This window comes from Drosophila hydei, unplaced genomic scaffold (genome assembly GCF_003285905.1).
Source record: "Drosophila hydei strain 15085-1641.00,03,60 unplaced genomic scaffold, DhydRS2 tig00000237-arrow-arrow-pilon, whole genome shotgun sequence".
Taxonomy (NCBI): Eukaryota; Metazoa; Arthropoda; class Insecta; order Diptera; family Drosophilidae; genus Drosophila; species Drosophila hydei.
This window is the reverse complement of record NW_022045691.1, coordinates 1,082,378-1,106,129: the sequence shown is the minus strand read 5'-3', so window position 1 is coordinate 1,106,129 and position 23,752 is coordinate 1,082,378. Positions and strand designations below refer to the sequence as shown.

The 23,752-nt window shown below is 42.2% G+C and overlaps 10 protein-coding genes across 16 annotated transcripts; 5 read left to right on the top strand and 5 right to left on the bottom strand.

The window, feature by feature from the left end:
• Positions 1-549: 549 nt before the first annotated feature.
• Positions 550-3,269, bottom strand: LOC111593648 (putative uncharacterized protein DDB_G0286901). Of its 5 annotated transcripts, XM_023306533.2 has the most exons (4): positions 1,789-1,977; positions 1,179-1,414; positions 772-1,105; positions 550-697 (listed from the first exon to the last, which is right to left on the bottom strand). In XM_023306533.2, the coding sequence occupies exons 2-4, from the start codon at positions 1,309-1,311 to the stop codon at positions 634-636; spliced, it is 531 nt and encodes a 176-aa protein (XP_023162301.1). In that variant the 5' UTR covers positions 1,312-1,414; positions 1,789-1,977; the 3' UTR covers positions 550-633. The 5 variants fall into 5 exon arrangements, with proteins under 5 accessions (XP_023162301.1, XP_023162297.2, XP_023162299.2 ...); XM_023306529.2 differs by lacking the exons at positions 550-697; positions 772-1,105 and adding an exon at positions 3,156-3,269 and having other exon boundaries at positions 1,326-1,414; positions 1,789-3,081; XM_023306531.2 differs by lacking the exons at positions 550-697; positions 772-1,105 and having other exon boundaries at positions 1,326-1,429; positions 1,789-3,268.
• A 468-nt stretch (positions 3,270-3,737) lies between these two features.
• On the top strand, positions 3,738-10,657 carry LOC111593631 (glutathione synthetase). 2 transcript variants are annotated; one of them, XM_023306501.2, is made up of 7 exons: positions 3,738-4,458; positions 4,525-4,737; positions 5,766-6,073; positions 9,322-9,364; positions 9,450-9,688; positions 9,752-10,139; positions 10,206-10,657. In XM_023306501.2, the coding sequence occupies exons 1-7, from the start codon at positions 4,300-4,302 to the stop codon at positions 10,506-10,508; spliced, it is 1,653 nt and encodes a 550-aa protein (XP_023162269.2). In that variant the 5' UTR covers positions 3,738-4,299; the 3' UTR covers positions 10,509-10,657. The 2 variants fall into 2 exon arrangements, with proteins under 2 accessions (XP_023162269.2, XP_023162270.2); XM_023306502.2 differs by lacking the exon at positions 5,766-6,073 and adding an exon at positions 8,317-8,450 and having other exon boundaries at positions 4,300-4,458.
• A 55-nt stretch (positions 10,658-10,712) lies between these two features.
• Positions 10,713-11,560, bottom strand: LOC111593633 (mitochondrial fission process protein 1). Its single transcript, XM_023306505.2, has 3 exons — positions 11,305-11,560; positions 11,021-11,246; positions 10,713-10,946 (listed from the first exon to the last, which is right to left on the bottom strand). The coding sequence occupies exons 1-3, from the start codon at positions 11,438-11,440 to the stop codon at positions 10,784-10,786; spliced, it is 525 nt and encodes a 174-aa protein (XP_023162273.1). The 5' UTR covers positions 11,441-11,560; the 3' UTR covers positions 10,713-10,783.
• A 77-nt stretch (positions 11,561-11,637) lies between these two features.
• LOC111593632 (serine/threonine-protein phosphatase 4 catalytic subunit) lies at positions 11,638-13,579 on the top strand. 2 transcript variants are annotated; one of them, XM_030223540.1, is made up of 4 exons: positions 11,638-11,736; positions 12,025-12,949; positions 13,023-13,174; positions 13,566-13,579. In XM_030223540.1, the coding sequence occupies exons 2-3, from the start codon at positions 12,156-12,158 to the stop codon at positions 13,150-13,152; spliced, it is 924 nt and encodes a 307-aa protein (XP_030079400.1). In that variant the 5' UTR covers positions 11,638-11,736; positions 12,025-12,155; the 3' UTR covers positions 13,153-13,174; positions 13,566-13,579. The 2 variants fall into 2 exon arrangements, with proteins under 2 accessions (XP_030079400.1, XP_023162272.1); XM_023306504.1 differs by lacking the exon at positions 13,566-13,579 and having other exon boundaries at positions 13,023-13,275.
• Positions 13,580-14,432: 853 nt separating this feature from the next.
• LOC111593628 (general odorant-binding protein 19d) lies at positions 14,433-15,247 on the bottom strand. The gene is made up of 4 exons (XM_023306497.2): positions 15,057-15,247; positions 14,913-15,001; positions 14,719-14,855; positions 14,433-14,648 (listed from the first exon to the last, which is right to left on the bottom strand). The coding sequence occupies exons 1-4, from the start codon at positions 15,193-15,195 to the stop codon at positions 14,576-14,578; spliced, it is 438 nt and encodes a 145-aa protein (XP_023162265.1). The 5' UTR covers positions 15,196-15,247; the 3' UTR covers positions 14,433-14,575.
• Positions 15,248-16,826: 1,579 nt separating this feature from the next.
• On the top strand, positions 16,827-17,750 carry LOC111593626. The gene is made up of 2 exons (XM_023306495.2): positions 16,827-17,460; positions 17,514-17,750. The coding sequence occupies exons 1-2, from the start codon at positions 17,146-17,148 to the stop codon at positions 17,727-17,729; spliced, it is 531 nt and encodes a 176-aa protein (XP_023162263.1). The 5' UTR covers positions 16,827-17,145; the 3' UTR covers positions 17,730-17,750.
• Positions 17,751-17,796: 46 nt separating this feature from the next.
• LOC111593627 (general odorant-binding protein 19d) lies at positions 17,797-18,582 on the bottom strand. Its single transcript, XM_023306496.2, has 3 exons — positions 18,386-18,582; positions 18,099-18,321; positions 17,797-18,031 (listed from the first exon to the last, which is right to left on the bottom strand). The coding sequence occupies exons 1-3, from the start codon at positions 18,570-18,572 to the stop codon at positions 17,947-17,949; spliced, it is 495 nt and encodes a 164-aa protein (XP_023162264.1). The 5' UTR covers positions 18,573-18,582; the 3' UTR covers positions 17,797-17,946.
• A 37-nt stretch (positions 18,583-18,619) lies between these two features.
• On the bottom strand, positions 18,620-20,041 carry LOC111593629 (general odorant-binding protein 19a). The gene is made up of 3 exons (XM_023306499.2): positions 19,287-20,041; positions 19,065-19,232; positions 18,620-18,999 (listed from the first exon to the last, which is right to left on the bottom strand). The coding sequence occupies exons 1-3, from the start codon at positions 19,614-19,616 to the stop codon at positions 18,802-18,804; spliced, it is 696 nt and encodes a 231-aa protein (XP_023162267.2). The 5' UTR covers positions 19,617-20,041; the 3' UTR covers positions 18,620-18,801.
• A 1,018-nt stretch (positions 20,042-21,059) lies between these two features.
• On the top strand, positions 21,060-21,633 carry LOC111593630 (putative 60S ribosomal protein L33). Its single transcript, XM_023306500.2, has 2 exons — positions 21,060-21,280; positions 21,340-21,633. Exons 1-2 carry the CDS (start codon positions 21,218-21,220, stop codon positions 21,463-21,465), a joined length of 189 nt encoding a protein of 62 aa, XP_023162268.1. The 5' UTR covers positions 21,060-21,217; the 3' UTR covers positions 21,466-21,633.
• Positions 21,634-22,085: 452 nt separating this feature from the next.
• LOC111593625 (E1A-binding protein p400) lies at positions 22,086-23,440 on the top strand. Its single transcript, XM_023306493.2, has 2 exons — positions 22,086-22,243; positions 22,316-23,440. The coding sequence occupies exons 1-2, from the start codon at positions 22,187-22,189 to the stop codon at positions 23,303-23,305; spliced, it is 1,047 nt and encodes a 348-aa protein (XP_023162261.1). The 5' UTR covers positions 22,086-22,186; the 3' UTR covers positions 23,306-23,440.
• Positions 23,441-23,752: the final 312 nt, after the last annotated feature.

Sequence of the window (23,752 nt, the reverse complement as noted above, 5' to 3'; positions counted from 1 at the left end):
CGTGTGTGTGTATATGTGTTAGTCTCTCCATCTCTTTCCTTGTAACTGTGTTCACAATTTGGACACGCAGAGCTTGGGGCAGTCGGCGAGAAAGAGAGAGAGAGCATTTTACAATAAGAATTTGCAATTGATGGTAGGATGGATAAATGAGTGTATTCACAATCAGCATTATATAAATTAATAATTTTCATAAAATTAATTATATCAGTTCTTTTTTTTGTTTTTTTTTCTTTTTTGGTAAGTTTCATTAGAATTTGAATAAAGAAATTTGATTTCTATATGAGTATATATAAGTGTATGTGTACGTGTACGTGTGTGTGCGCGAGCGTATATGTGTGTTGTGTATTAGTGTGTGTGTGTGTATTGGTGTTAGGTGCTAGTGGGTGTGTTAAGCTCGAACTGTGCCTGGATTTCTTTCCTTTCGATTTTGGAATTTTTTTGTTGATTTGATCAAGGCAGCTGCACAGCTTCATAACAGATGTTGCTTACTTAGTTTGATTTGTACTTCTTTTAGTTTATAATGTATACATATAGTTTTCTGTGTTATTGCACCTGCCTGCATATATGTGCGTATGTGTGTGCGCGTGTGTATGTGTGTGTGTGTGTATCTATAAATGTGTGTGCACACTCCACTTAGGCCACGAACATTTGACAGACTTCGCACAATGGATGCTCGGCTTCTTCCGGACGATTGCCGCTGGAAGAAAAGGAAGTAGGGAAAATGACAAAAATTAACTGTGATTGGCAGCACTTTTCGGTTCGTCAACTTACAACAGGGTGACACAAGTGCGGCATATAAATTGGCTGCATTCGACGCACGAATAGCCGCATTCTTCGCACAAATCGAATGTACAATTGACGCAAGTGCCGCGGATTAGAGTCAGGCGCTGGCAGCATGTAGATAGACGGCACTCCAGCCCCGGATTGGCGGCATCCGGATTCATGTCGCGTAGTATTATGTTGCCATCGCCAATCAGCTGATATTGCTCACATAAATTGACCGAACTAACGGCTATCGGTGGCGGGGTGCTTGCCTCCTCCTTCGGCTCCTCTTTGTTAGCATCGATGTTAGCGGCTGCCTTGAATAACATTTTCGTTGTTTTCTCTGTAGAATGTGCGTGTGTGAGTGTGTGTGTCTGTCTGAGTGTCAAATAAGTATTTTGTTGCTGTCCACTTACCATGTACCGCCTTCATTTTGTCAGGATCGCACGAATCGTTAATTTTCTCATTTACCCAGACTTTGGTTTGAGTTACATTATTGTTGCTCTCATCGTCGTCGGAGCGCATACGTTTCAATGGTTTGCCTTCCATTTTCTATTATTTTATTTTTTTTTTCAAATTTTTTTTTTTTAATTTTGCTTTTTGTCGTTTAGTTTAGAAACGTTCAGCCGGCTGCTTCTTTATGTCACTGCTGCTGCAACTCGAAAGACTATTTATTGATGACAGATAGACTGGCAGCAGTGGGGCCAGTGCTGCATTGTGCATTCAAGCAAGCAGACAAAAAGAGTGTTGGCTAACGCGCAAGCGTGCGTGCCTGCCTGCCTGCCTGCCTATCGAAATGTGGGTGCGCGCGCTTTGTGCTTTTTCGGCGAATGCTTTCAAATTTGTTTACTCAATATGGTTAGCGCACAAGACAAACGCACGCGCACGCGCACGCACACACAATTTGATTGTGTTACATATTTTGTATTATACGTATACATAACCATATATATTCATATTTATATACATATATGTGTATATACATTATATATATGTATATATATATACATATATGTATTTACTCACAAACTAGATTAGATCCACCGTGAAACGGCTAGGCTGTAGTGGCATCAGTTTGAATACAATATAATTTAGTTGTAGTTTTTATTTGTTTTATTCGTGTAGGTAACTCAAAATTTACAAATCGAAATGAACGTGAAATGAAATCGAAATGACTGAAGGCTAAGCTATATATATACTATATTCATATATGTATATATAATGTGTTGGCCTCAACAATCCTGAGCTAGCCTACTCTGATTTGATTTGATTTGATTTGGTTTGATTTGCTTTCTTTTTTCTTTTTTGGCTCCCTCTTTCAGTTTCATTCCCCTTTCTCTTTAGGCTTGCAAGCTGACATTTCGTTTGTTCCCATTGCGGCCCCTAACAAATTTACTAAGGTGCTCCTCGGCGTTGGGCTTCTTCAGAAACTCGTTGGTGCCACCGGCCGTTCCTCCCGATTTGTGCTTGTTGTGCTTCTTTTTAACGGATATATCCGATTTGGATGTGGATGGCGTTGCACCGTCCAAGTGATGATAGTTGCTATTGTTCTCCTTTTTGGCAGCCAAACGCTGCTCGGCAGCCGCTTCACGTTTCTTGCGTACGAGCGCGAGGCGTGCGAGATCAGCGTTGGCCTCGCTGCTCGTTTTCTGATTCGAAGTGGAGCGCGGCTTCTCTCTGGCGCGGTCACGGCGACGCTTCTCAACCAATGGATCCTCAATGCTCTTGCCTTTAACATCTTCAGTTAATAGCGCCAACTTGATTGATGGTTTCTTAACGGGGCGATTCGGGTTCGATATTTCAATTAGTCCTTCCACAGCTCCACCCAATTTGCGACCCTTTGTTAGGCCATTGAGATGACCATCGCCATCGCCATTGACATTGCCATTGCCATCGCAATTGCCGTTGCCATTGATATTAGCATCATTATTAAAACTATTATTACTAATACTATTATTATTACTACTAACACTATCATTGACATTGACATTGACATTGACATTGACATTGACATTGGCATTGACATTGACATTGCCATTGCCACTGGGATTCCCATTGTCATTGCCAAGTTCGCCGCTTTTGTCATTGCAATACTCGCTGCTGTTGTCACCATCATAGGTGGCCTCCTCAATGTTATTAATGCTCTCGGTAAACTTATTAATGTGCGATGACATTATGCACACATCCAACTCTTGTTCGCGCTGTAGCTCCTCGACTGGTGTAAATTGGCGGCTGCGGCCTTTATGATTTAAGAATTTTCCGCGTGGCATTTTTTTGTTATTTGAGTTAGTTTTCTTTTGTCGTTTCTTAGTTTCTCGTCTGAAAGCGTTAAAGATATACAATTATTATTGTTATTATTGAGTTAGTTGCAGTTTTTAGTTTTGTTAATTTACAAATTGATCGGCTCGTTACAGGGCGAAATCAATTACAAGTGAGGTCCGAAAACGAATTAGATAAGTCAATTCTAGCCAAACTAGATGATGTTTATTCCAAAGCTAGTTTAGAATTTGGCAGAACGCGCAAATGTATTAATGAATTCAAATGCGATAATATAATTGCATGCAACACCATTTGATGAATATCGATATGCCCTATAAATCGACTTTAACAGCTGTTGCTGTTAAGCTAATAGTAATTCAATAACGGTTGCCAAGCAAAAAGAAATTGGTTTGTTTTGGCAAAAATTAAAAGAAAATATTCCATTCCAAAATACTTATATATAAGTGCTATAATGCTATAACCATTTAAGTTGTGAATTCTTGAACTCCGAATGACTACCTTTATATTTATATATGTATATTAACATATAAACATGAATATATAATATAGTTATATATTTTAAATATATATATATATAGATATAGTTTTATATATGTATATATATATATATATATATATATATATATACATATATAAAACTATATCTATATTGTTTTCAATCAAAAGTGACAAATAAATGAAACAAATATTTGTATTTTCAGCTTTAGTTGTATTTTCAATTTACTGTTAGCAAAAAAAAAAAGTAAAAATATCGGTGTCCCCAACAGCCTAGTATCGAAAGTGCGGCGACATATCGCGGCGAATCGATGTTCACAAGTGTCGGCAACGCTTAACAGCACCGATTAGTCAAATAGAATTCGGTGGTCATGTTAATAGTAAGGCGCCGCACGTTAACAGAGGAGCACTCCACGCGTTTAACATAGCTGACTCGCCATTTAGAATAAAGAGAAGAAAACTAAAACCTATCGTAAATCGACTGTGCCGTGGTGCTGAAGTATATTGTGAAATTTAATTTCCATAACATTCGGACCATTGAGAAAACTCCTCCGGCAGTCCATCGCAAATTCCACGTACAGTATACAGAGAGGCGCGTATGCAACAGGTAACCAAAGCGATCGCACAGCGTGACATTTGCAGCAACAGCTGACGCAGACGATAAAAGAAGCCAGCCGCAAGAATAGCCGCATCGAAAGAGACGCAGTTAGTTTAGTGAATTTAATTAACTCCAAGTATTTCGCAAAACAAACAAAAGAAAATATGTCTGTGGACGAAAATACGCCCGTGCTGCGCGGTTGCATCAAATTGCCGCTGAATAAAGAGGAACTGATAGAGGTGACAGCCAAGGCCAAGGACTATGCGATCATGCATGGCGCCGCAATGCGGTCCAAAACCAGCTTCAGTCCGGACTCCCTAAATGTGAGTGTGTCTACACTATGTCTATAGTTCCGCAGGTAACAAAATCCACTCTCGATCTCCTTTTAGTTTGCGCCCTTTGTGTTGGTGCCGTCGTCCTTTCCGCGCAAGGAATTCGAGAAGGCAATTGTACTGCAGCCGATAATTAATCGATTAATGCACAATGTTGCGCACGATGAAGAATTTATCACGACGACGTTAGCGGAGACAATCAAAGTGGATGAGTTCACGGCAAATTTGTTTAATATCTATCGCAAGGTGCTAGCCCTTGGCTTTACCCAGGTGAGACATCTTGTTCGTCATCAGCCACGTCCACTCGCACTCACATCCACACACATACACTTACACCCTTACACACCTACATCCATGCCCATTGTCAGCACCCCATTGACCCAGGCATTTATCCATTCAGCTTTAGGGACTAGACTCCAATACAGGTATTTTGGGTGAACAGCTAAAGTGATTTCAATCGCTTGCACTCCCGCTCCACACCCCCAACACCCTACCACCCCACCCCCAGCACCCTCACCACTCTTTCTATATATGTTTGTTTCTGTTGCTCTTTGGCTCATATTCCATTATCTTATCGCCATATCATAAATCCTATAGCCAATATAGCCCAAACGGCTCAAAAAGCTAATCTCAAGCGTTGCCACATGATTTATGCGCACATCCTGGACAACTTGAGCACATAGCATCGTTGCTGCTGCTGCTGCTGCCGCTATTGCTGCTGTTCATCAACTCTGATAATTAATCGTCAAAAATAATGATTTTAATTTCTTCTAAAATGGATAAGTTCCTTTTTTACTTTCTTTTCGTCTTCTCTCTCCCTCTTTCTTTCTTTCTCTCTCTATCTTCCTTTTTTTGTGGTGCTGCTCCTAATGTTTGCGTTGTTGTTGTTATTGTTGTTGTCGCTGTTGATATGCCCAGCTTAACGTTTATCTATACAAAAAGAATACAAATACAAAAAAGAAAAACAATTTTACTCACGCATTGATTTGACATTTTCTGCTTTCCTCGTTTCAAACCAACCGAAAAATAATTGAAAAATCAAAAATCATACATATCGAAACCCAATGATATCTAACAAATTGCGCATAAATCAAAATTTGAATCGATCCGAACAACCGATTCCGAAAATCCAACCGAAATAACACAACGAATGGTGTGTGTTGCTCGTCTTATCGTAATCGCTATCGTGTTTCGTATACCGATTTACACATTCAACTCGCACACACCTCTAAACACTTATACTTACGCACACACACTCATGCACACTCACATGCGCACATATCCATTCGCCACCGAAGCGCATTTCATTGGGCATGCTGCGCAGCGATCTGATGCTGGAGTCCCGCTGCCCGGAGCTGTCGCCTCTGTTGGACACGAGCGCAAGCGTCGGTGCTGGCGCTGGCGATGATGCGGAGGACGGGCAGGAGCACGAGGAGCGAAAAGCGGACTCAAAGGCGAACACGAAGGCGGAAAAGGGAAAGCCGACAGCGGGCATTCAACGCAGCGTTAGCTCCTCATCGGCCTATTGCTGCTGGAAACAAGTCGAGATCAATACGATAGCATCGGGTTTTGGCCATTTGGGACCAGCAAGTAAAACCATACAAAGGTGCTGTCTGTCTCTCTCTCACGCTCTTTTCTCTCTACCTATATAAATCTCTCTCTTCTCTCTCTCTCTCTCACACACATATACACTTGCATTGTCTTGTATATGCCGAAGCCTAACCAAAGCCATCACCACACAAATATATACAAGTACATACTTATGCACATGCACACACACACATACACAACAAACACACACACATGACAAAGTAACCTTAACAGCTTGCATTAGCTAAATATAAGAAGAAAATACCTTGTACGAAAATGTAGGGAAATATTTCAAAGGTGGAAGTCAAATTAACTTTAAATAAATCAATTCATTATACCATATTTTTAAATAATATACACTCAAATATATGAGTATACAGAGCCTATAGTACATTCTGGGAAGTTACGGTTTTTTTTATATTGTTATTGGGTTTTTAATCGCAAGATAGCAAAATTTAATACGTCTAGTAACAATTGAATTACTGATTATTATTATTTCACCAGCAAAAGCAATTTAAATGATGAAGGTTTCTTTTTGTAATTTATTTATTATTAAAATAGATAACGAAATCTGAATCGGGTATTTTAGATTACAATCAAAATATAATTCTGCACGCTTACAGTTACTTTCTCTATTTGCATATATACATACATATAACATGTTTGTATGCATAAGTATATATTTATATATATATATATATATGTGTGTGTGTGTTTGGGTTTGTTTGGAATTGTATGTGTGTATGTGTGTGTTTGTGTTTGCTTGTTATGTTTTATCCTGGCTATTTCTAATATAATGTGCATTTGATCATGTACAGCTAATTATTATTTTATTTAATTTATGATTCATTTGATAAAAAGTATATTTATGCCTTAGCTATATATATAGCTATATTTATATATATCTACTCATAAATATCCATTTTTGTTTTAGAGTCCTTAAAATGTTATCCGTAGTTGTTAATTTGCTTGTCGAAAAAGATATTAAATATGCTCTGCCCTGCCCCGCCCTTAACATCGCCCAACGCCCAATGCCCATCGCCGCCTGTTCTTCCACTCTGCCTCAGCCCCGTCCAAGCCCGTCTCGCCTTGCTTTGCCTGCTAAGCTTGCAATGCTTTCCTCTTATACTTAACCTAACAATTCTTCTACACACACATGCGCATACATATTTGTACATACATATGTATGTATTAAGTTCTTCTATGCATACATATAGGCAGCTTAAAGGTTGTGCTTCTTTTTCTATCATTTATAATTGTATTTCAATTTTGTCTGTCCCTTTCCTCTTCGTGTTGTCGCTCGATTTTTTGTTTTGTTTTACTGTTACAAATATGCGAAACTCTTAACAACTGGTCAAATTTGCTGTGTCATTCAATCAGCTGCGTCTTATCGCTATGTGTCAGCCATTTAATGACTGAAACAAAACACACTAAAAACACTAGAATCCAAATGAGCTATGCACACAACTACGCTCGCACAATTACACACATACACTCTCGCTGATACGTCGTGCAATGAGTGGCGCTCAGGTTTCTGATTATATCTAGAAAATGTCGCTGTAAGCGAATTGAGATATTTGAGAATATATAACAATAGCGACAACGGGCAACATTTGCGTAGCCAGAAGGCAAGCATCGTAGTTAGTTCTTTAGAAATACTGCAATAAAATAAATCGTTTCGAATAGTTATGTATGTATGTATGTTAGCAGCGTGTGGCCTGTAACGAATATACATACATATGCATGTGTGTGTGTGTTTGATCTAATGATCATAAAATGTTATTGCACACACATGACTCGCGTTGATAGCAAAAACAAATCATCTGCTTAAAGCTTAAAGCCTGGATTTTGCGGTTTGCCAGGCATTTAAACATCGATACATGAATTCAACCAATCAATAATCGAAAATCGATAAATTGCATCGATATTCATTGCTTTCGCTTTCATTTCTCTCTCTCTCTGTCTCTCGCACACACGCACACACTCGACGCCTGTGTTTAGCGTTGTCCACTCTCAAAATCTCAGTATTTTTTTTTTTTTTAGCATTTTTTCTGTTTTTTGTTTAAACTAAACCTAAATATATTTATTATAATTTTGATTTTCTTTTTGTTTACCGTTTAACAGACATACATACATATTTAGTTTAGTTTAGCTTAGGCTAAGGGCTGCTGCTATATACTTGATTAAGCAGTTACTGTATTTTACACACATCTCTTTCTAAATATATATATATATAATATATAACGATCATAATTGCAGGCTTATAGCGTCGGTCTATTACGTTCTGACTATTTGGCTCACGTGTACGAGGGCTGTGCAATAAAGCAGGTTGAAATCAACACGATTGCCTCCAGTTTCGGTGGCATTGCTACACACTTGGTGCCTCTGCAAAAGTATTATGCGCTCTTCTCTCTCTCTCTCTCACACACACACACACTCTCTCTCTCTCTCTCTCACACACACACACACACAAACAAACACATCCGAACACGCACACTCTCTTTCCCAATTTCTCTCATGTACAATTCACATTTTTTTTAGTATTAAATTTACACCTTTTTTAGAGTATAGTTCACGTTGAGAGCCTGTTTCAAATTTCAACTTTCAGAATTTGAGACAGTGTTTTTACGCATACACGCCTTCATATATACATATCTACTAAAAAGCACGCACTTCAACACCAACTTCATTCCACCGCCCACTCATCTGTAATTACAAACCATTTGAAGGTCGCGCAAACTCATCAAAACTGTAAATGGCATGCACTTGCACTCTTCCCCTCCCCTTCTCTCTCTCTCTCTCTCTCTCTTTCTGTCGCTCTCGCTCATTCGCTGAACTTACTCTTCTTGCTCTCTCCCCATTCTTAACACTCTCTTATACACAAACGCACTCCCGTTGTTTCTTTTACGCACACGCACAAACACTGTTTGGCTTTTGGTTATGGCTTTAACTTGAGCTTTGAAATGCTATTCCAAATCCGTTTCCTTAACTCAACCCCCCGCACCCCAATCGTAATACCCGCTCAATTTTTTTTGCCTGCTTTAACTTACTAGCCGTACTGTATATAAACCCCCTAACCCCCCCACCCACCTACGCCCTATTCTAACTACTAACAATTATTATTTTTTTGTTTGTTTGTTATTGTAATCTCTTTGTTTTGAATTAGTTTTGGAATTTTTTTTGTTTTGTTGCTAAGTGTAAAAGTTTTGCTAATCTTGAGTTTTCTCTTTGAATGCCCCACCCACTGTTTCAACCTGCCAACAGCTTTGTCCTGCGAGAACTGGGGCATGCCGAGAAACTGCAGCGAGTGAGTATCGTACATATATACATCTCATACTCTCTCTTATACAAGCTCTCTCTCTCTCTCTCTCTCTCTCTCTTCCTCTGCTTAGATGCCCAAGAACGAAGCATTGGCTGGTCTATGCGATGGCATGGTCAAGGCCTGGAATATCTATGCCAAGCCCGAGTCAGTCATTCTGTTCATCATTGAGGATATTTCGTACAACATTTGCGATCAGCGTTTCCATGAGTTCTACATCCGTGAAACCTATCCGCACATCAAAGTGCTACGTCGCACCCTCACCGAGGTGCATAACGAGGGCAAGCTAGGCCAGAGCAAGGAGCTATTGCTGTGCGTATCTCAAGTCTTTAATTGGAGAATGCTTCGCTATAATAACCTACTCTCCTTTTACAGCAGCGGCAACACTGAGGTGGCCGTCATCTATTTCCGTGCCGGCTATGAGCCGGGGCACTATCCCACGCAGGGTGAGTGGGATGCTAGATATTTGATGGAGACATCGCTGGCTATTAAATGTCCATCGATACAATATCATTTGGCTGGCACTAAGAAGGTGCAGCAGGCATTGGCTCAGCCAGCGGTGTTGGAGCGCTTCATCAACGATCCGGAAGAGATGAAGGCTGTAGGTAAAATCTTTACCGGTCTCTATTCCATGGATGACAACGAGGTGGGCAATGCCAACTATGAGATGGCAATGCGTACGCCAGAGAAATTTGTGCTAAAGCCACAGCGCGAAGGTGGCGGCAACAATGTTTATGGCTTGGACATTCCCGATGCTCTAAAGGTGAGTAAAGAATACGAACTTCAGCGCTATATAAACTATATAAAATATTTATTTCTTTAATAACAGCGCATGTCGCGAGTGGAGCGTTCCGCATGGATATTGATGGATTTGATACATCCGCCCCTGTCGCAGGGCTATATGATACGACCTGGCAGCGATGTGCCGCCCCAGATTGTGGACATGGTCTCTGAGCTGGGCATCTTTGGCGTCGTCATTGGCGATGCCGATCACATTATCCACAACTATCAGGCGGGGCATATGCTGCGCACAAAGCTATCCACTGCCAATGAGGGTGGCGTGGCCGCCGGCCTGGGCGCCCTCGATAGTCCTTACTTGATAGACTCCGATGATGAGGATGGCTACTACTAGACTATGCCCGATTTGCCTATTTGCTCCAAGTACTTAACAATTGTATAAAAGATATATTCCTCCTTCCCCCACTCCCACCCCACCCCCACTATTTTTGTAATGCGCGTAGAGTTGTAATTGGTGCAATAAATTCCACTGTAAATACGTAATGCGAAAGCTCTTTTATCAAAATACTTTTCAATTTCACTTAATCTATTAGTTTGAATTTTGGGAATGCTTGAATGAACAACACAAGTAGCACCAATCATGAATAAACTGTCCGGGAATTCTGTTATTTATCGCACCAGCTTCCTGTAAGTGGCGTCCATAATTCGATCAACCATATTATCAATGGGATGCACTATCAGAGGGATGCTAATCAATCCAATTAACGTAGGCAACGTCTTCCCCACTAAACTGGGCGACTTCTTCAACAGCATTCTGCTGACTGCAGTGATGCTGTATAAGGTATGGAGATTAGATAAGAGTTTCGTAAGACATAAAATAGGTAGATAGGGGAGTACTGCTACTACCGGTTGATTGTCAATCCAGGAATTATAACTGACGCAAACATTTGCCAAGTAAAAACATCGGCGCCCACTAGCGCCACCTGTCGATCAGAGCCGCCAGCCATTTGATGGCGCAATGCCTTGTCAAATGTATCCGTACAGACATAGCCAACTGCCATGCCATAAGAGGCGGCAATTATAGATTTTGGCAATAAAGGACGGAACGCTTCACCCACCTCGTTGCTGTAGCCTGCAATAAATCACAGAGAATAGAGATATATTTACCTATTACTGCGGGCAGCTCTCACCCATGTAACGCAAAAAGGTATCACGATAAATATCCACTTCTTTCACATGCATCTGTTCGTTCGCTTGTTCTTCCAGCTTCTCTTCAAGCGGCTGCATAGTTAGCTTAGTTTCCACGCTAGGTTCCGGATCAGTCATAATGCAAGTATATTTTGTTGCGTAACAAGAAATGTAATTTCAATTAAACATTTAAAATTTCTATCCTTTGTGTATATTGTCGTTTTTAACAGTCTGGCAGCACTACGAAGTTGACACATACAACTGAAATAAGAAACAGAATATTTGGGACTGTGATCAATCGATTATTATCGTTTAGCCGCCACTAGGTATCGCCGAGACGTCAAGCGTTTCATGGTTCATTTTTTTGTCGTGACCGTACGTGCAAGTGCTTTTTAAAAACAAAAAGATTTAGGAAATTGCCGGATTTACTTGAGGTAAGTCGGGAATTTCATGCGTATTGGTGTTCCTTATATATAGCTCCGGTGGCGGCGGCATGTACAATGCTAAAAAATAAGGCGCGCGCGGCAAAAAAACCCCAGCCACAAGCAACACAAACACAAGCACACTTACCCACTCACACAAACACGGGCGAGACTAATGCATATGATGCAAAAACACAAACAATGGTCGAAACCATTTTTAATGCGGCGAATTTATGCAAAATCGTTAAAATTATTTGTTTACTTGGTTTCTAAATATTTTTATTTGTTCTTTTCCGGCAGCCTGGCAACCGCGACGATTGCTGTTGACTTCAGTTGCTGTTGTCGTTGTCCTGGTTGTTGTTGTTGTCGCCGCTGTTGCTGTCGTCGTCGTCGTCGTTGTCGCTGTCGCTGTCGTTGGTGTACCGGCTGTCATGTCCGACTACAGCGACTTGGATCGTCAGATCGAGCAGCTAAAACGCTGCGAAATTATTAAAGAGAACGAGGTAAAAGGCTTATGCGCCAAGGCGCGCGAAATTCTTGTGGAGGAGGGCAACGTACAGCGTGTCGATTCGCCGGTAACCGTCTGCGGTGATATACATGGCCAGTTCTATGACCTAAAGGAGCTATTCAAAGTGGGTGGCGATGTACCCGAGAAGAACTATCTGTTCATGGGGGATTTTGTGGATCGCGGCTACTACAGTGTCGAGACATTCCTACTGCTATTGGCATTGAAGGTTCGGTATCCGGATCGCATAACGCTAATACGTGGCAATCACGAATCTCGCCAGATTACCCAGGTGTATGGGTTCTATGATGAGTGCTTACGCAAATATGGCTCGACAGCCGTTTGGCGCTATTGCACCGAAATCTTTGACTACCTCAGCCTGTCTGCCATCATCGATGGCAAAATCTTTTGCGTACATGGCGGCCTATCGCCATCCATACAGTATTTGGATCAGATACGGAGCATCGATCGTAAGCAGGAGGTGCCGCACGATGGCCCCATGTGCGATCTGCTATGGAGCGATCCCGAGGATCAGACCGGTTGGGGTGTATCGCCGCGCGGTGCCGGCTATCTCTTTGGCTCCGATGTAGTTTCACAATTCAATCGGACCAACGACATTGACATGATCTGTCGCGCCCATCAGCTGGTCATGGAAGGCTTCAAATGGCACTTTAATGAAACAGTGCTCACTGTCTGGTCGGCGCCCAACTATTGCTATCGGTAAGCCATACATGAAACTATTTGACAGAACATTTTGATATACTCTCATTTTGTATCCTCCGTTGCTCTTTAGTTGCGGCAATGTGGCAGCTATATTGGAGTTAAACGAGTACCTGCATCGTGACTTTGTCATCTTTGAGGCGGCACCACAGGAGAGTCGCGGCATACCATCCAAGAAGCCACAAGCTGACTATTTCCTCTAAGCTGCTAAACAGAACAACTAAGGTACGCTCGTCCGCTTGCGACTTGCCATCGAGTTGCAAAATAACAAAAACACATTGATAACTGCCTGCCTGCCTCAAGCAAAAATACGAGAAACAAAAACAAAACAAAAAGAAATTAATCAATTATATACACACTTGAAATAGAAAACAGAAACATTTAACACTTAAACATTTAAGGTTCCTCAATCTCCACCCATTCATTTACCATTTACTAGACTATATACATAACCTCCCATATATATTCTTATACATATATATATATATCTATATCTATATATATATATATCTATGTATGTATATGTATCTATATGTATATGTATCTAAGACATAGTTTCTAAGCCTATATATATATATTTATATATATATATACTTTTTTCTTTGTCGCATCTTAGTGTTCGTCTATTTCTTTCCTTGCATTAGCTCATTTACTATCGGAATCTGGAGCGCTGCTCGCAGTCAACCAGCCACGAATTCAAGGGGCGTGTTCGCTGTGTAAGCTGCAGTCATTAAGGCATTAAGAGCCATCCCCCTTCCCCTCTAACATTTAGTTTTATAAGTATATATAATATATATATATATGTATATATATATAATTATATTATATATATATATTATATATATATATATATATTATATATATTATATATATATATATATATATATATATATATATATATATATACGATGCATTCAGGCAAGATCGAGGCATCCAATAGCATCAGCAGCAAATGCATTGTAATACAAATTATTAGCCAATAAGTCGAAGTCCTAACAGCGTGTAAACAGATCTCTATGTTTATGCACGTTTTTTTTCACAACAAAACATTTAACATTAAAAAAAAAAACAAATAAATAAGAATAATAAATAGAATTTGTAAGCTAGTGCGTATTTAAAAACCCATCAAATCTTTTTATTGCTGTTTTAAAGGGTTCGAAAAAAGGTTCCTGAAAAACTAAGAAGGCTCTAGTCGGGAGCGAGCAACTAGAAGGTATCCAGGGCCCTGTTTAGAGCTGCCTGGAACCTATAGATCCCGTATAACAAGTTGTTTTTCCTTAACACTCCTACAAAGTCTTTAGTTTTATGTACACCTAAGAAAAGTTTAAAGATTTATATATAACTATATCTCTGGGGTTGTCCAGGAATCAAATATAACAGTAGAATATTTCCTTAACATTCTATACAAACATTATTTATACAAACTCTTTACATAGAACTTCTACTTCTAAGGACTTTAGGGTTATGCATAAACCATTCTAAATTGAACTGCAGTTGGCGCAATTTATTTACATGCACTTAGGAACTAGACGTATACATAGAGAAATATATATAATAAAAAAAAAGAGATTTATGTATCATATAGCATGGGGGCGCTTGCATATTCGTTTCCAGTTCGTTTCAGTGCTACTCCAGGGATAAGCCATGCTCGTGAATGTGGTCCACAATGCACTTTTCGTAGGCAGCAGCAGCATCGCAGCTGAAATAGAGTTTGGACAATGACAAAGTTTAGCTAAGATCTTGAGTAGATATATATCTGGACAACTTACTGATCCTCCGGCACCTCAATGGCCTCACATTTGTCCACAATATCCGTAGCAGCGGCTTCCATGTCAGCATCACCCTTGCTTATTAGCTTGATCATCTCCAAAGCGTGCTCCTTGCTCATCTTGCCTTCGTCGTTCATCTGCAAAGAGTGTGAACTTAGATGTGGATACTCTTAACTGGCTTAGTTCCTCCTTACAATCTCGAACTTCTTCAGCATGCAGGCGCGCAGGCATTTGCTCTCATGGGACTCGGCTGGTTCATGCTTCATCATGTGCTCTACATCCTCTGCAATAGAAAGGCTTAATCTATGTACAACTAGTGAGCTGAACTACGAACAGACCATCTGTGGCGCCCGTCTCCGTTTTGCACTCCTCGGCCACCTCGGCGGCGTGTTCCTTGTCGAATTCCTCATGTGGCTTGGAGGATACGGCCACAGCTGCAAGGAGCACAAGCACTGAGAAGCAAAGGAAACGCGACATGTTTAATGTTCTACACGATTACAACTTGGATACGAACTGCTAGTGACTGCGGCATTTTATAGACGGAATCCGTGATTGGACTTGGCTGATTGTCTGACAAGCGACGTCTCCAGCTCTCGGCCAAGTGTCAGGTAATAGCAATTAAACTGCAATTATAGCCAATTTGCTGTGGGATGCAGTTGCACTACATGAGCAGCACATGACACTCGAATCTGGTCAAACGCCGGAGATGCCCTCCGCTGGGCGACGTGTGAAAATCCGTTGAAGCAAAATCTCATTCCACTCCGTCTCTATCACTCTCTCTCTCTCTCTACCTTTGTTAATATGTAATTAACTGTTTAATTAGTAACTGACATGAAATCAAATCGGACTGGAAATTCGACTTGTTAAAAACTTGCAAAACAAATCATAAAATTCCCCAATGGAAGGCGCTCAACACTTACAATGCAAGAGATAGAGATAGCAATAGCGACCGCGAAAGGTGACATGAGCTGGATCATCAATTCGACTTTTCACAACGATCAATCGAAACTTATTCTGTACGACTTGACTGGCAAACACCCTGCAAATAATAAATAATAATAATAAGAAAAGCTTTACAATAGCTATATTGTGAGTTACAAAATTGCCAAATGTTAAATGCTCCTTCCAGTTGGTGAATACGTGCATATATACATATATGCGTGCGTGAGTGTGCAAGCAGAGAAAGAGAGTGCAAGACAAGCTGTTGAATTGAAATGAATTGGAAATGCACGCAACCGGCATATTTGCGCATACAGTCAGCATTAAATTTATTCGCACACCCCAAAGCTCTTTCCTCTCAAAAGTGGCAGAAGCTCATTATTGAGTCAATTCAATGTTAAAAATAACTTATCTTGAAATTAAGACTAGTTAATTACAGAAAATAACAAATTCATAGAAATTAAAGCGTAATTAAAAAGTTTACATTTAATGGCTGTTTTGGAACCGACTTACATCTATCATTATATGTTTATTAATATTTGTAATATTATGTGAATAATTTTTAAAACGTGATTCTATATGCTTTTGTAAAAGAAATTTCTCATAATACGTATACATGGACACACATATGTATGTACATACATACATGTATGGGTAAGTCATTCACGCAGTTATTTTGTCTAGCTTTTATTCGCACTTTCAAACTATGGCTCAGTCTTTCCCTTTCCAACCTATATATAAAAAAGTTCCAAACGTGCGCGTAGCCTGCACAATTTCACCAAGCGTCTTTTGACATACATATATTCGTCCGCTTGCACAGAATATAGTAACATGCAACTGTATATGTGCACATTCACACATGTACGTGCGTTGAACGTAAGTACATTTGTGTGTATATGGATTTGTATGTATGTTTGTGTGTGTCTATTTCACACAGGCCGACGAAGGACAAGCAGATCCCGTTATAATTTTGCAACGCTGTGTATATTTCCCTATACATGCATACATACGTATGTATGTATGCGCGATGCGCTTATTTGAGCAAGTGCCAGTGGAAGTGGGACTGGAAGGAATATGTACACACATATACGAATACATATAAATAACATATACGTATATGTACATATGTATATAATACAGACGTCTTAAAAGGCATTAAGACAGTTAATAATATTGCAGTTCTAGTGTTCATAATTACATTTGCAAATCTACGTGTATTTCTATGCATATGTGTGTGCATCAGAATTTATTGTTGATTTGCGTGTTTTTGAATTGTTTATTTGTTATTTGTGATTTGTGAAGTTTACAATGACAATGAAAATTATGAATCTTGAACTTTCGCCGCGCCGCAGCTTTTACGGCGTCAGCGAAATGGCCACGCACAAGTCGAGGCCGAACTGAAAGGAAGGTCAAGTTGTCTTCCAAGAGTTCGCCCATATAAAAGCGAGTGTTAACAAATTGGCTAGCAACAAATTTAATCACAAGATCATGCATAGTACATTGCTCTCACTACTTGCTCTGGGCAGTTGCATTTGGATGCAATGCAGCATCGCGGAGGCACAGACTAAGCCGCAGCTGCCGCACTTCGATTTGACACGTTTGTTTGGTGGACGCAGCAGCGAGCCACTTATAACGCTGCTCGACCGCAATTTGCCCGAGGTGCAACAGATGATTGAACGGACGAAGAAGAGCTGCCTGAATCAGCTGAAAATGCCAGCGGCGCAGCGTTCACTAATCAGAGAACCAAATCCCACCGAGAAGGAGAAATGCCTGCTCGAGTGCGTGCTAAAGGGCATCAAAATTGTAAGTGAATGGGCCACCCAAGGAAACGATTCTCACTCCCAGCTCTTTTGCAGATGGACAACGGCACCAACAAGCTGAATCTGGGCCGTGTGGAGCAGCTGACCAGCCTGGTCACCGAGGACAACAAGGTGGCCATCGCGTTGAGCTGCAGCCTCGCCCAAAGCTGCAATCGAGCAGTAACCACACAGAAGCCGTGCGAGGCGGCGCATCAGCTGAACCAATGCATTGGCCGGCAGTTGGAACGCAATCGTGTCAAGCTTAACTGGTGAGCCTTAGTGGTCGGCTACCCAAGGCTAAACCCACCGAAATCCCAACAAGATTTGATTGCTGTTACTAATGGCTGCCCGCTTTATTGCCTGTGCATGTCCAGGAACTAGGACCGCGAGCTCTATAAATGAATGTAGGGAATCAAACAATACAAATACAAATAAAAAAAAAAAGGACAAATTGTTGAATAGAATTTAAGACATTTGTGGAGCGCACCATCTACTCTTTGACGTCGGGTATCTTGTAGGAGGCGGCACGCATTTCGCGCAGCATGCACATCGATATGGTATGGCATACCTCGCATCTGGCCGAGAATGAAGCAAGGGGTTAGAGCTAGCTAGCCAAGGGAAGGAAGCAATGACTCGACTCACTCATCGCTGATGCCGTTGGCTGCCTGATTGCATTTGCCTATGATTGTTTTGGATTCGGCTTCCTTCTCGGGGAACATCATGTTCATCATGTCGACGGTCTTCGTCTCATCGAACTGCATCGAGCCCTCGCCCATTATTTCGAACTGTTTCAGCATGCAGCGACGAAAGCATTTGCTCTCATGCGAGGCATCCTCCTTGTTCAGCACCATCTCCTCAATGTGGCCTGGCCGGGAATGGATTGGATTGGATGGGACGAGGATGCATTTTGACAGCTCGCATTAACTTACTTCGCTCCGGCTTGGGCTCACAGCCATTGCCAAATGGCTCAACCATTTCGACGACCTCGCTGAGTGTCATCGATGAGTCCTCGTCCTTCTGATCGTCAGCTTGGGCCAGGCTAAGCAGCACCAGCAGCAGCATCGAGAAACAGGTCCGTGGCAACATCATCATCATCTCTTTTCGTGCACTGCACATAACTAATCCCATTTGGATTTGCTTTTATAGCCCCACAACTTGATTGCTATTCCCCGATTGACATTCCGTTCGCTTGTTGTTACAAAAGCAGAGATTGGATCTGCGCCCATGGAAACCAATCAAAATGCGCCACAATTTACAGTGCAAATCGAACATTTATTCGTGAGCCACTGGAGCGTAATATATATAACTATATATACTCTATGCTGATCATGAGCGTCATGTTGGATTAGGGAAATACAAAGATATCAATCTTGCTGCGGAAACAGCTGAGCAGCGCGTGAGCTGCATCGCAGTTGTTCTTGATGCCACTGGCTGCATCCTTGCACTCGCTGATGCCCTTGCGATAGGCGGGCTTATAGCTCTCCGGCATTAGGAGTTCCACCTGCTTGAGCGTCGAGTCCATCATAAACTTGCCCTTCTTCATCTAGACGTATGGGAGAATCGATTGCTACTCTCGCTCAACTACCTCGCCGCGCAGCAGCTACTCACCGATTGCATCATCTCCATGACACAGTTGATGTAGCATTTGGCATCCTTGTCATCGGGCAGGTTGCCCTTCTGTATGCCATCGGCTATTTCCGCGGTGATCTTTGGGAACTTGGGCAGGCAGACATCACGCATCAGCTTGCCGGCTGCCCACATCTGATCCTCGGTGGCCTGTAAAATGTTCTTATTTGCAATTGCTCCTGTTCGTATATCTCAATAGCCTACCCCTGGACGACAGAACGGCAGACTGAGCAGTAGACTGCCAATTATTAGCTGTAGATATTTCATCGCGCTCATTCGACTGATCTGATCTGAGATCCGTCCAACATATTCCTGCACTTTTATATTGACATTTGCATCGATATTCAAATGAGTGGTCGTCGCGTCGGGCCAGCCCCCTGGCGGCTCGTAACGAGCTCTAATACCATATATTTGCCATTTGTGGCAATGCCAATGCCAATTGCCAATTGACGATTGACGATTGTCAATTGTCAATTGTTTGTCCGAATAAGGATTGCTCAATTGAGTGCCAGGTGTTCTTGGGGCACGCCACATTGGGGTAGGACCAGTGGGGCAACTACCGTGAGTAGTTGAGGCAAACGCCCCTTTGTTAAACTACCATCATCGTCATTACGGCTCGCCTATGATTAGCCGCCTCCAGTTACGCCTTTCCCTTTCCCTTTCCCTTTCTCTTTCTCTCTCTGTCTCACTCTGTCCGTTTGAAAAACAAATATTTTAATTTAGCTTGGCACGCAAGGGTCAACAAGATCTTTCGGCTTTAGATTGCCACGAGCTACAAGCGAACAGCAACTGCAACGCCATGTGAAGGGGCAATCAGATGGTAGCGGGATCTATATCGGGCCAACACTAGGCACAAAATGTTAGTCTAGGCGCAGGGTCAAGTAGCCTGAAAACTTGCGTTTCGTTAGCTTCTTTCCACAACTCTCTAACTACACTACCTCATTCGCTTCTCCCTTCAAAGGGGCTTATGCCTTGGTATCTTCCACTTTCGTCTGCTTGTATAACATATTTCGCTTATCTCCTCGCTTCTCGCTGCTCACTAACTGAAATTCTCTATTCCTAGTTCTTCTTTCTGTTCTTGCTTGATGTGTTTTGCTTCGTTCTTTTGTTTATAGCTGCACTGCATCATTCGCTTCTCACTCGGAATGTAAGTTGAACAAGAATCAACTATGATTCGGCCTTAGTAGCTCGCTTTGTTTAGGATTCAGCTTCTCCCTTCGCTTTCTTCTTTCTTCTAGCTTTGCTTTTCTGTTCACTTTAGTATTTTAGATATCTCTCAGGCATATAGAAAGCATGCTTCTCGCTTCGCTCTTCATTTTCAGCATTATATGTCTATATATTGCTAGCTTTGCTTCTCTCTTATTGTATCTCTTAGCAAATCCGTTACTCTGCTTGCAGATCTCACTCACTCACTCACTCACTCACTCGCTTCTCGCTTTGCTATTTAGCAGCTTAACTGCTCACTTAGCTTCTTTCGTCTTTTGCTCGCTTCTCGCTGCATTTGCAGCTTTGCTTAGCTCCATCTGCGTTTCCTCCGGCGGCTCGTAATCTCTTGCTAGCCAAACTCGTCCTGCCTTTGCTTCTCTGTCTAACGCGCTTCCAATACGTAATCGCTTCTCTCTCTCTTCTCGCTTCAGTTGATGCGAATGCAATCCATTTGCACAATGAAAATTTTAGTAGAAATTGCACTATGATTAAAAGTTGTCAAAGCAAAAATAGCATCTATTTGGGCTCTGACTGAATTATAGAGTTGTTTATCTAATACACCCTTGTGGGCCTATAATAATCGCTCCATAGAGACTAGATATACTCATTATAATCGCACGATATCTAACGAGCTGCAATTAGTGGAGATAGGTTGACTGAGGTAATGTCTTGTAGGATACTTGATGTGACCTGCAAAGGAGATTCTCTCTCTGGATAGGAGTAGGCCTTGCCAATGATGCTCTCTGCTAGAGAGCTACTTGGGTGTTTCAATGTAAGTGTACAAATTCAACGGAAATCTAACGAGTAAATTGCTTGAATTTTGATTCAAATCCCGTTCGACAAGTATAAATATATAGAGATTTATCTATATATATATCTGGCCTAGGTGTAGCCCCTCTTCTAGTTACAAGCTCATTTATTTTCGCACGATGTCCGACTACTTCAAGTTCAACAGGCTCTTTGATAGCCAGACTGTGCGTGGACGCGCCAATGTAAGTAGATGGATTCGTAACTCCACGTCTAAAACTATATGCATTCTATGCCCTCTTAGGTTGCCAAGGCCACCTGGGCATCGGTGGGTCTCATCTATGTGCTGGTCAAGATGCGTCGTCGCAATGCCAAGCGCCGTGAGGCCTTCCAATATTGCAAAGGCTGCCAGCAGAAGATGCTGCTGTAGCAGCGAATCAGCGCTATATCCATATGAACAACATCCCATCCCATCCCATCCCATCCCATCCCATTCCATTCCATTTTCCATTCGTGTTCCGGGCTGCATGCAGCTCGGACGTTAAGCGTTACCTAAATCTCTTGTGTTCTGTTGTCGAGTTTTAATAAAAACCAATTCTTATTTCGAGCAATGGCATTCCGTTTAATAGCCCACAGCACTTCAGAGCTTGAACTGGTTGCGAATTCTAAATGAATTTAGTGTGCATTGAATTCGCTTTGCGTTTGTCTAGCTGATGTATGCTTGATTGTAGTCACAGATGTATCGCGATTACTGGTCAAGATAATATATGCTCATGGGCTCATGGTCACGCCTCGGGCATTATAGGCCTGATGTAGTAGAGCTACCCGAATACCAATAGTGTCTATGGCAATCTCTTGGTCGGCAGTACGAGTGACTAGCCACAGAGTGTATCACACTTGTAGTGCCTGAACGGAATCCGAGTACGGAATGCGTATCGAGCAGAGTATCTGCTAGTCATGTAGAGCCGAATGCTCTGGATTTCCTGGCAGCTGGGACAGAGGCAAACGTAGTAGGCACCTGCTGGACGCTTGGCTCAGCTCGTTTTTGGGGCAGTTCAGTTCAGACCCGGACTCGGACCCAGACACCCCCATCCGTAATTCGGAAAACATAGATAATACTTAAACCTGGGAGCTGATTGCTGTTGTTCGCGATGGCCGATGGTTTCAAGAAGTATTTCAATGGCACCACGATGAGCGGCCGCGCGAATGTGAGTAGAGGAGTCCAACCGAGTTTTTAATTCACTTAATCTGCTCTTGCTGCTGCTCCTCCCGTTTTGCAGGTTGCCAAGGCCACCTATGCAACCTTGGCGCTCGTCTATTTGTTCTATCGCGTGCGTCGTAGCAAGAGTCAGCCGACGGACGACAAAGAGCCGGTGGAGATCAAGGAGCCATCGGAGTTCCAAGAGCAGCCGAACTGCAACTGCGATGAGAAAAAGAAGCCGAAGACGGACCCAAACGATTGCATCGTTTGCCGTGAGCGACGACCACGCGAAGATCAATGCCAGAAAGAACCACCGCCGCCGCCACCACCGTCATCAGCATCGGATAAGTGCGAAGCGCCGAAACGCCGCAAATGCCCGTGCGACGCGTCCAAGCCACAGCATATGCAGCAGCATCCACAGAAGGAGCCACAGCCGCAGAGCAATCAACAGCACCAACCGCAGGCGAGCTACACTAGCAGCCAGGAGCAAGCGGATGAGGCGCATCCGGCACGGGAGCTCATCTCCCAGATGCATGAAGCTGCGTCCCGAGTGCTGCGCAATGTGATTGGTGCCGTTATTGGCGATTCAGCATCTGGTGGAACCAACTGCAACCACACCGACGAGAATTGCAGTTGTCCATCAAAAGCCGCCAGTCCTGCTGCCGCTGCGGTGCCGCCAGCTGGTCCGATCCCTACCGTGGGTATTGTCGATGCCAATGACCCGTTGGAGGATGAAGCCAGCGACTATGACTCTGACAGTCAGCTGCTCAGCCGCCAGCGACGCACTGCACCGCGCGCCTGCGTGCCCAGCAATACCAGCAGCGACCTCGATGTCGCCACTGAGGCGGAAAGACGTGAGCCGCAGACACTATCGAAAATCAAAACTGAATCGCAAACTCCAATCAAGTTGCAAGAGCAAGCGCAAACGCAGCTGCAGCCGCAGGCGCAGAATCAAATGCAGTCCACCTCCTCGCCACAAACGCAGCCAAAATCGCAACCACAGCAAAGATATCGCTGCTTCGAGGATGACTTTGCATCTGATCTGTTCTTCGAGGACTTTGAGGAATAGGATCTTAGGGGGAGGGGACTAGATCCGCGGTTAACACCTGTCTACCAAAATTCTCAGTGCAAACGAACTGTTTATTAAATTAAACGGCAGCAAAAATTGCTCCTGTCTAGAAAATAAGAGAAATATCCATATCTACTATAGAATAAAATGAGAAACTTATTTTATAGGTGCTTGGAATAGTTATCAAACTATTCCGAGCTTGTTGGCAATTACTTGAGTTCATATTTCCAACTTAATTCGAAACCAGAGCCTGAAGCCGTTGCTTAAACAGTGTTGCGTAACGAATATATAAATGTTATCGATTGTTACGGTCCTCTAAGCATGCAAATTGCCCGACCCATACATCGTCATAATTAAATAATCGAACGATTTAGTTTTTAAATATTTGCAATTTAATTTTAAATTTCAGATTTTTGCATATTTTTGTATTTTGTGTTTTGTATTTTT

Coding starts and splice junctions, on each gene's coding strand:
- LOC111593648 (XM_023306529.2), bottom strand. CDS start 3,032: ATGCCACGCGGAAAATTCTTAAATCATAAAGGCCGCAGCCGCCAATTT.
- LOC111593631 (XM_023306501.2), top strand. CDS start 4,300: ATGTCTGTGGACGAAAATACGCCCGTGCTGCGCGGTTGCATCAAATTG. Junction 9,365..9,449: donor ATGCCGAGAAACTGCAGCGA/GTGAGTATCGTA, acceptor TCCTCTGCTTAG/ATGCCCAAGAACGAAGCATT. Junction 10,140..10,205: donor ACATTCCCGATGCTCTAAAG/GTGAGTAAAGAA, acceptor CTTTAATAACAG/CGCATGTCGCGAGTGGAGCG.
- LOC111593633 (XM_023306505.2), bottom strand. CDS start 11,440: ATGACTGATCCGGAACCTAGCGTGGAAACTAAGCTAACTATGCAGCCG. Junction 11,247..11,304: donor TACCTTTTTGCGTTACATGG/GTGAGAGCTGCC, acceptor GATTTATTGCAG/GCTACAGCAACGAGGTGGGT. Junction 10,947..11,020: donor CCTGGATTGACAATCAACCG/GTAGTAGCAGTA, acceptor TACCTTATACAG/CATCACTGCAGTCAGCAGAA.
- LOC111593632 (XM_030223540.1), top strand. CDS start 12,156: ATGTCCGACTACAGCGACTTGGATCGTCAGATCGAGCAGCTAAAACGC. Junction 12,950..13,022: donor GCGCCCAACTATTGCTATCG/GTAAGCCATACA, acceptor GTTGCTCTTTAG/TTGCGGCAATGTGGCAGCTA.
- LOC111593628 (XM_023306497.2), bottom strand. CDS start 15,195: ATGTCGCGTTTCCTTTGCTTCTCAGTGCTTGTGCTCCTTGCAGCTGTG. Junction 15,002..15,056: donor GGAGACGGGCGCCACAGATG/GTCTGTTCGTAG, acceptor TTTCTATTGCAG/AGGATGTAGAGCACATGATG. Junction 14,856..14,912: donor TGCTGAAGAAGTTCGAGATT/GTAAGGAGGAAC, acceptor CACTCTTTGCAG/ATGAACGACGAAGGCAAGAT.
- LOC111593626 (XM_023306495.2), top strand. CDS start 17,146: ATGCATAGTACATTGCTCTCACTACTTGCTCTGGGCAGTTGCATTTGG. Junction 17,461..17,513: donor TGCTAAAGGGCATCAAAATT/GTAAGTGAATGG, acceptor GCTCTTTTGCAG/ATGGACAACGGCACCAACAA.
- LOC111593627 (XM_023306496.2), bottom strand. CDS start 18,572: ATGTGCAGTGCACGAAAAGAGATGATGATGATGTTGCCACGGACCTGT. Junction 18,322..18,385: donor TGAGCCCAAGCCGGAGCGAA/GTAAGTTAATGC, acceptor ATTCCCGGCCAG/GCCACATTGAGGAGATGGTG. Junction 18,032..18,098: donor GCCAACGGCATCAGCGATGA/GTGAGTCGAGTC, acceptor ATTCTCGGCCAG/ATGCGAGGTATGCCATACCA.
- LOC111593629 (XM_023306499.2), bottom strand. CDS start 19,616: ATGTGGCGTGCCCCAAGAACACCTGGCACTCAATTGAGCAATCCTTAT. Junction 19,233..19,286: donor TGCCGTTCTGTCGTCCAGGG/GTAGGCTATTGA, acceptor AACATTTTACAG/GCCACCGAGGATCAGATGTG. Junction 19,000..19,064: donor TCATGGAGATGATGCAATCG/GTGAGTAGCTGC, acceptor CCATACGTCTAG/ATGAAGAAGGGCAAGTTTAT.
- LOC111593630 (XM_023306500.2), top strand. CDS start 21,218: ATGTCCGACTACTTCAAGTTCAACAGGCTCTTTGATAGCCAGACTGTG. Junction 21,281..21,339: donor CTGTGCGTGGACGCGCCAAT/GTAAGTAGATGG, acceptor ATGCCCTCTTAG/GTTGCCAAGGCCACCTGGGC.
- LOC111593625 (XM_023306493.2), top strand. CDS start 22,187: ATGGCCGATGGTTTCAAGAAGTATTTCAATGGCACCACGATGAGCGGC. Junction 22,244..22,315: donor CGATGAGCGGCCGCGCGAAT/GTGAGTAGAGGA, acceptor CCCGTTTTGCAG/GTTGCCAAGGCCACCTATGC.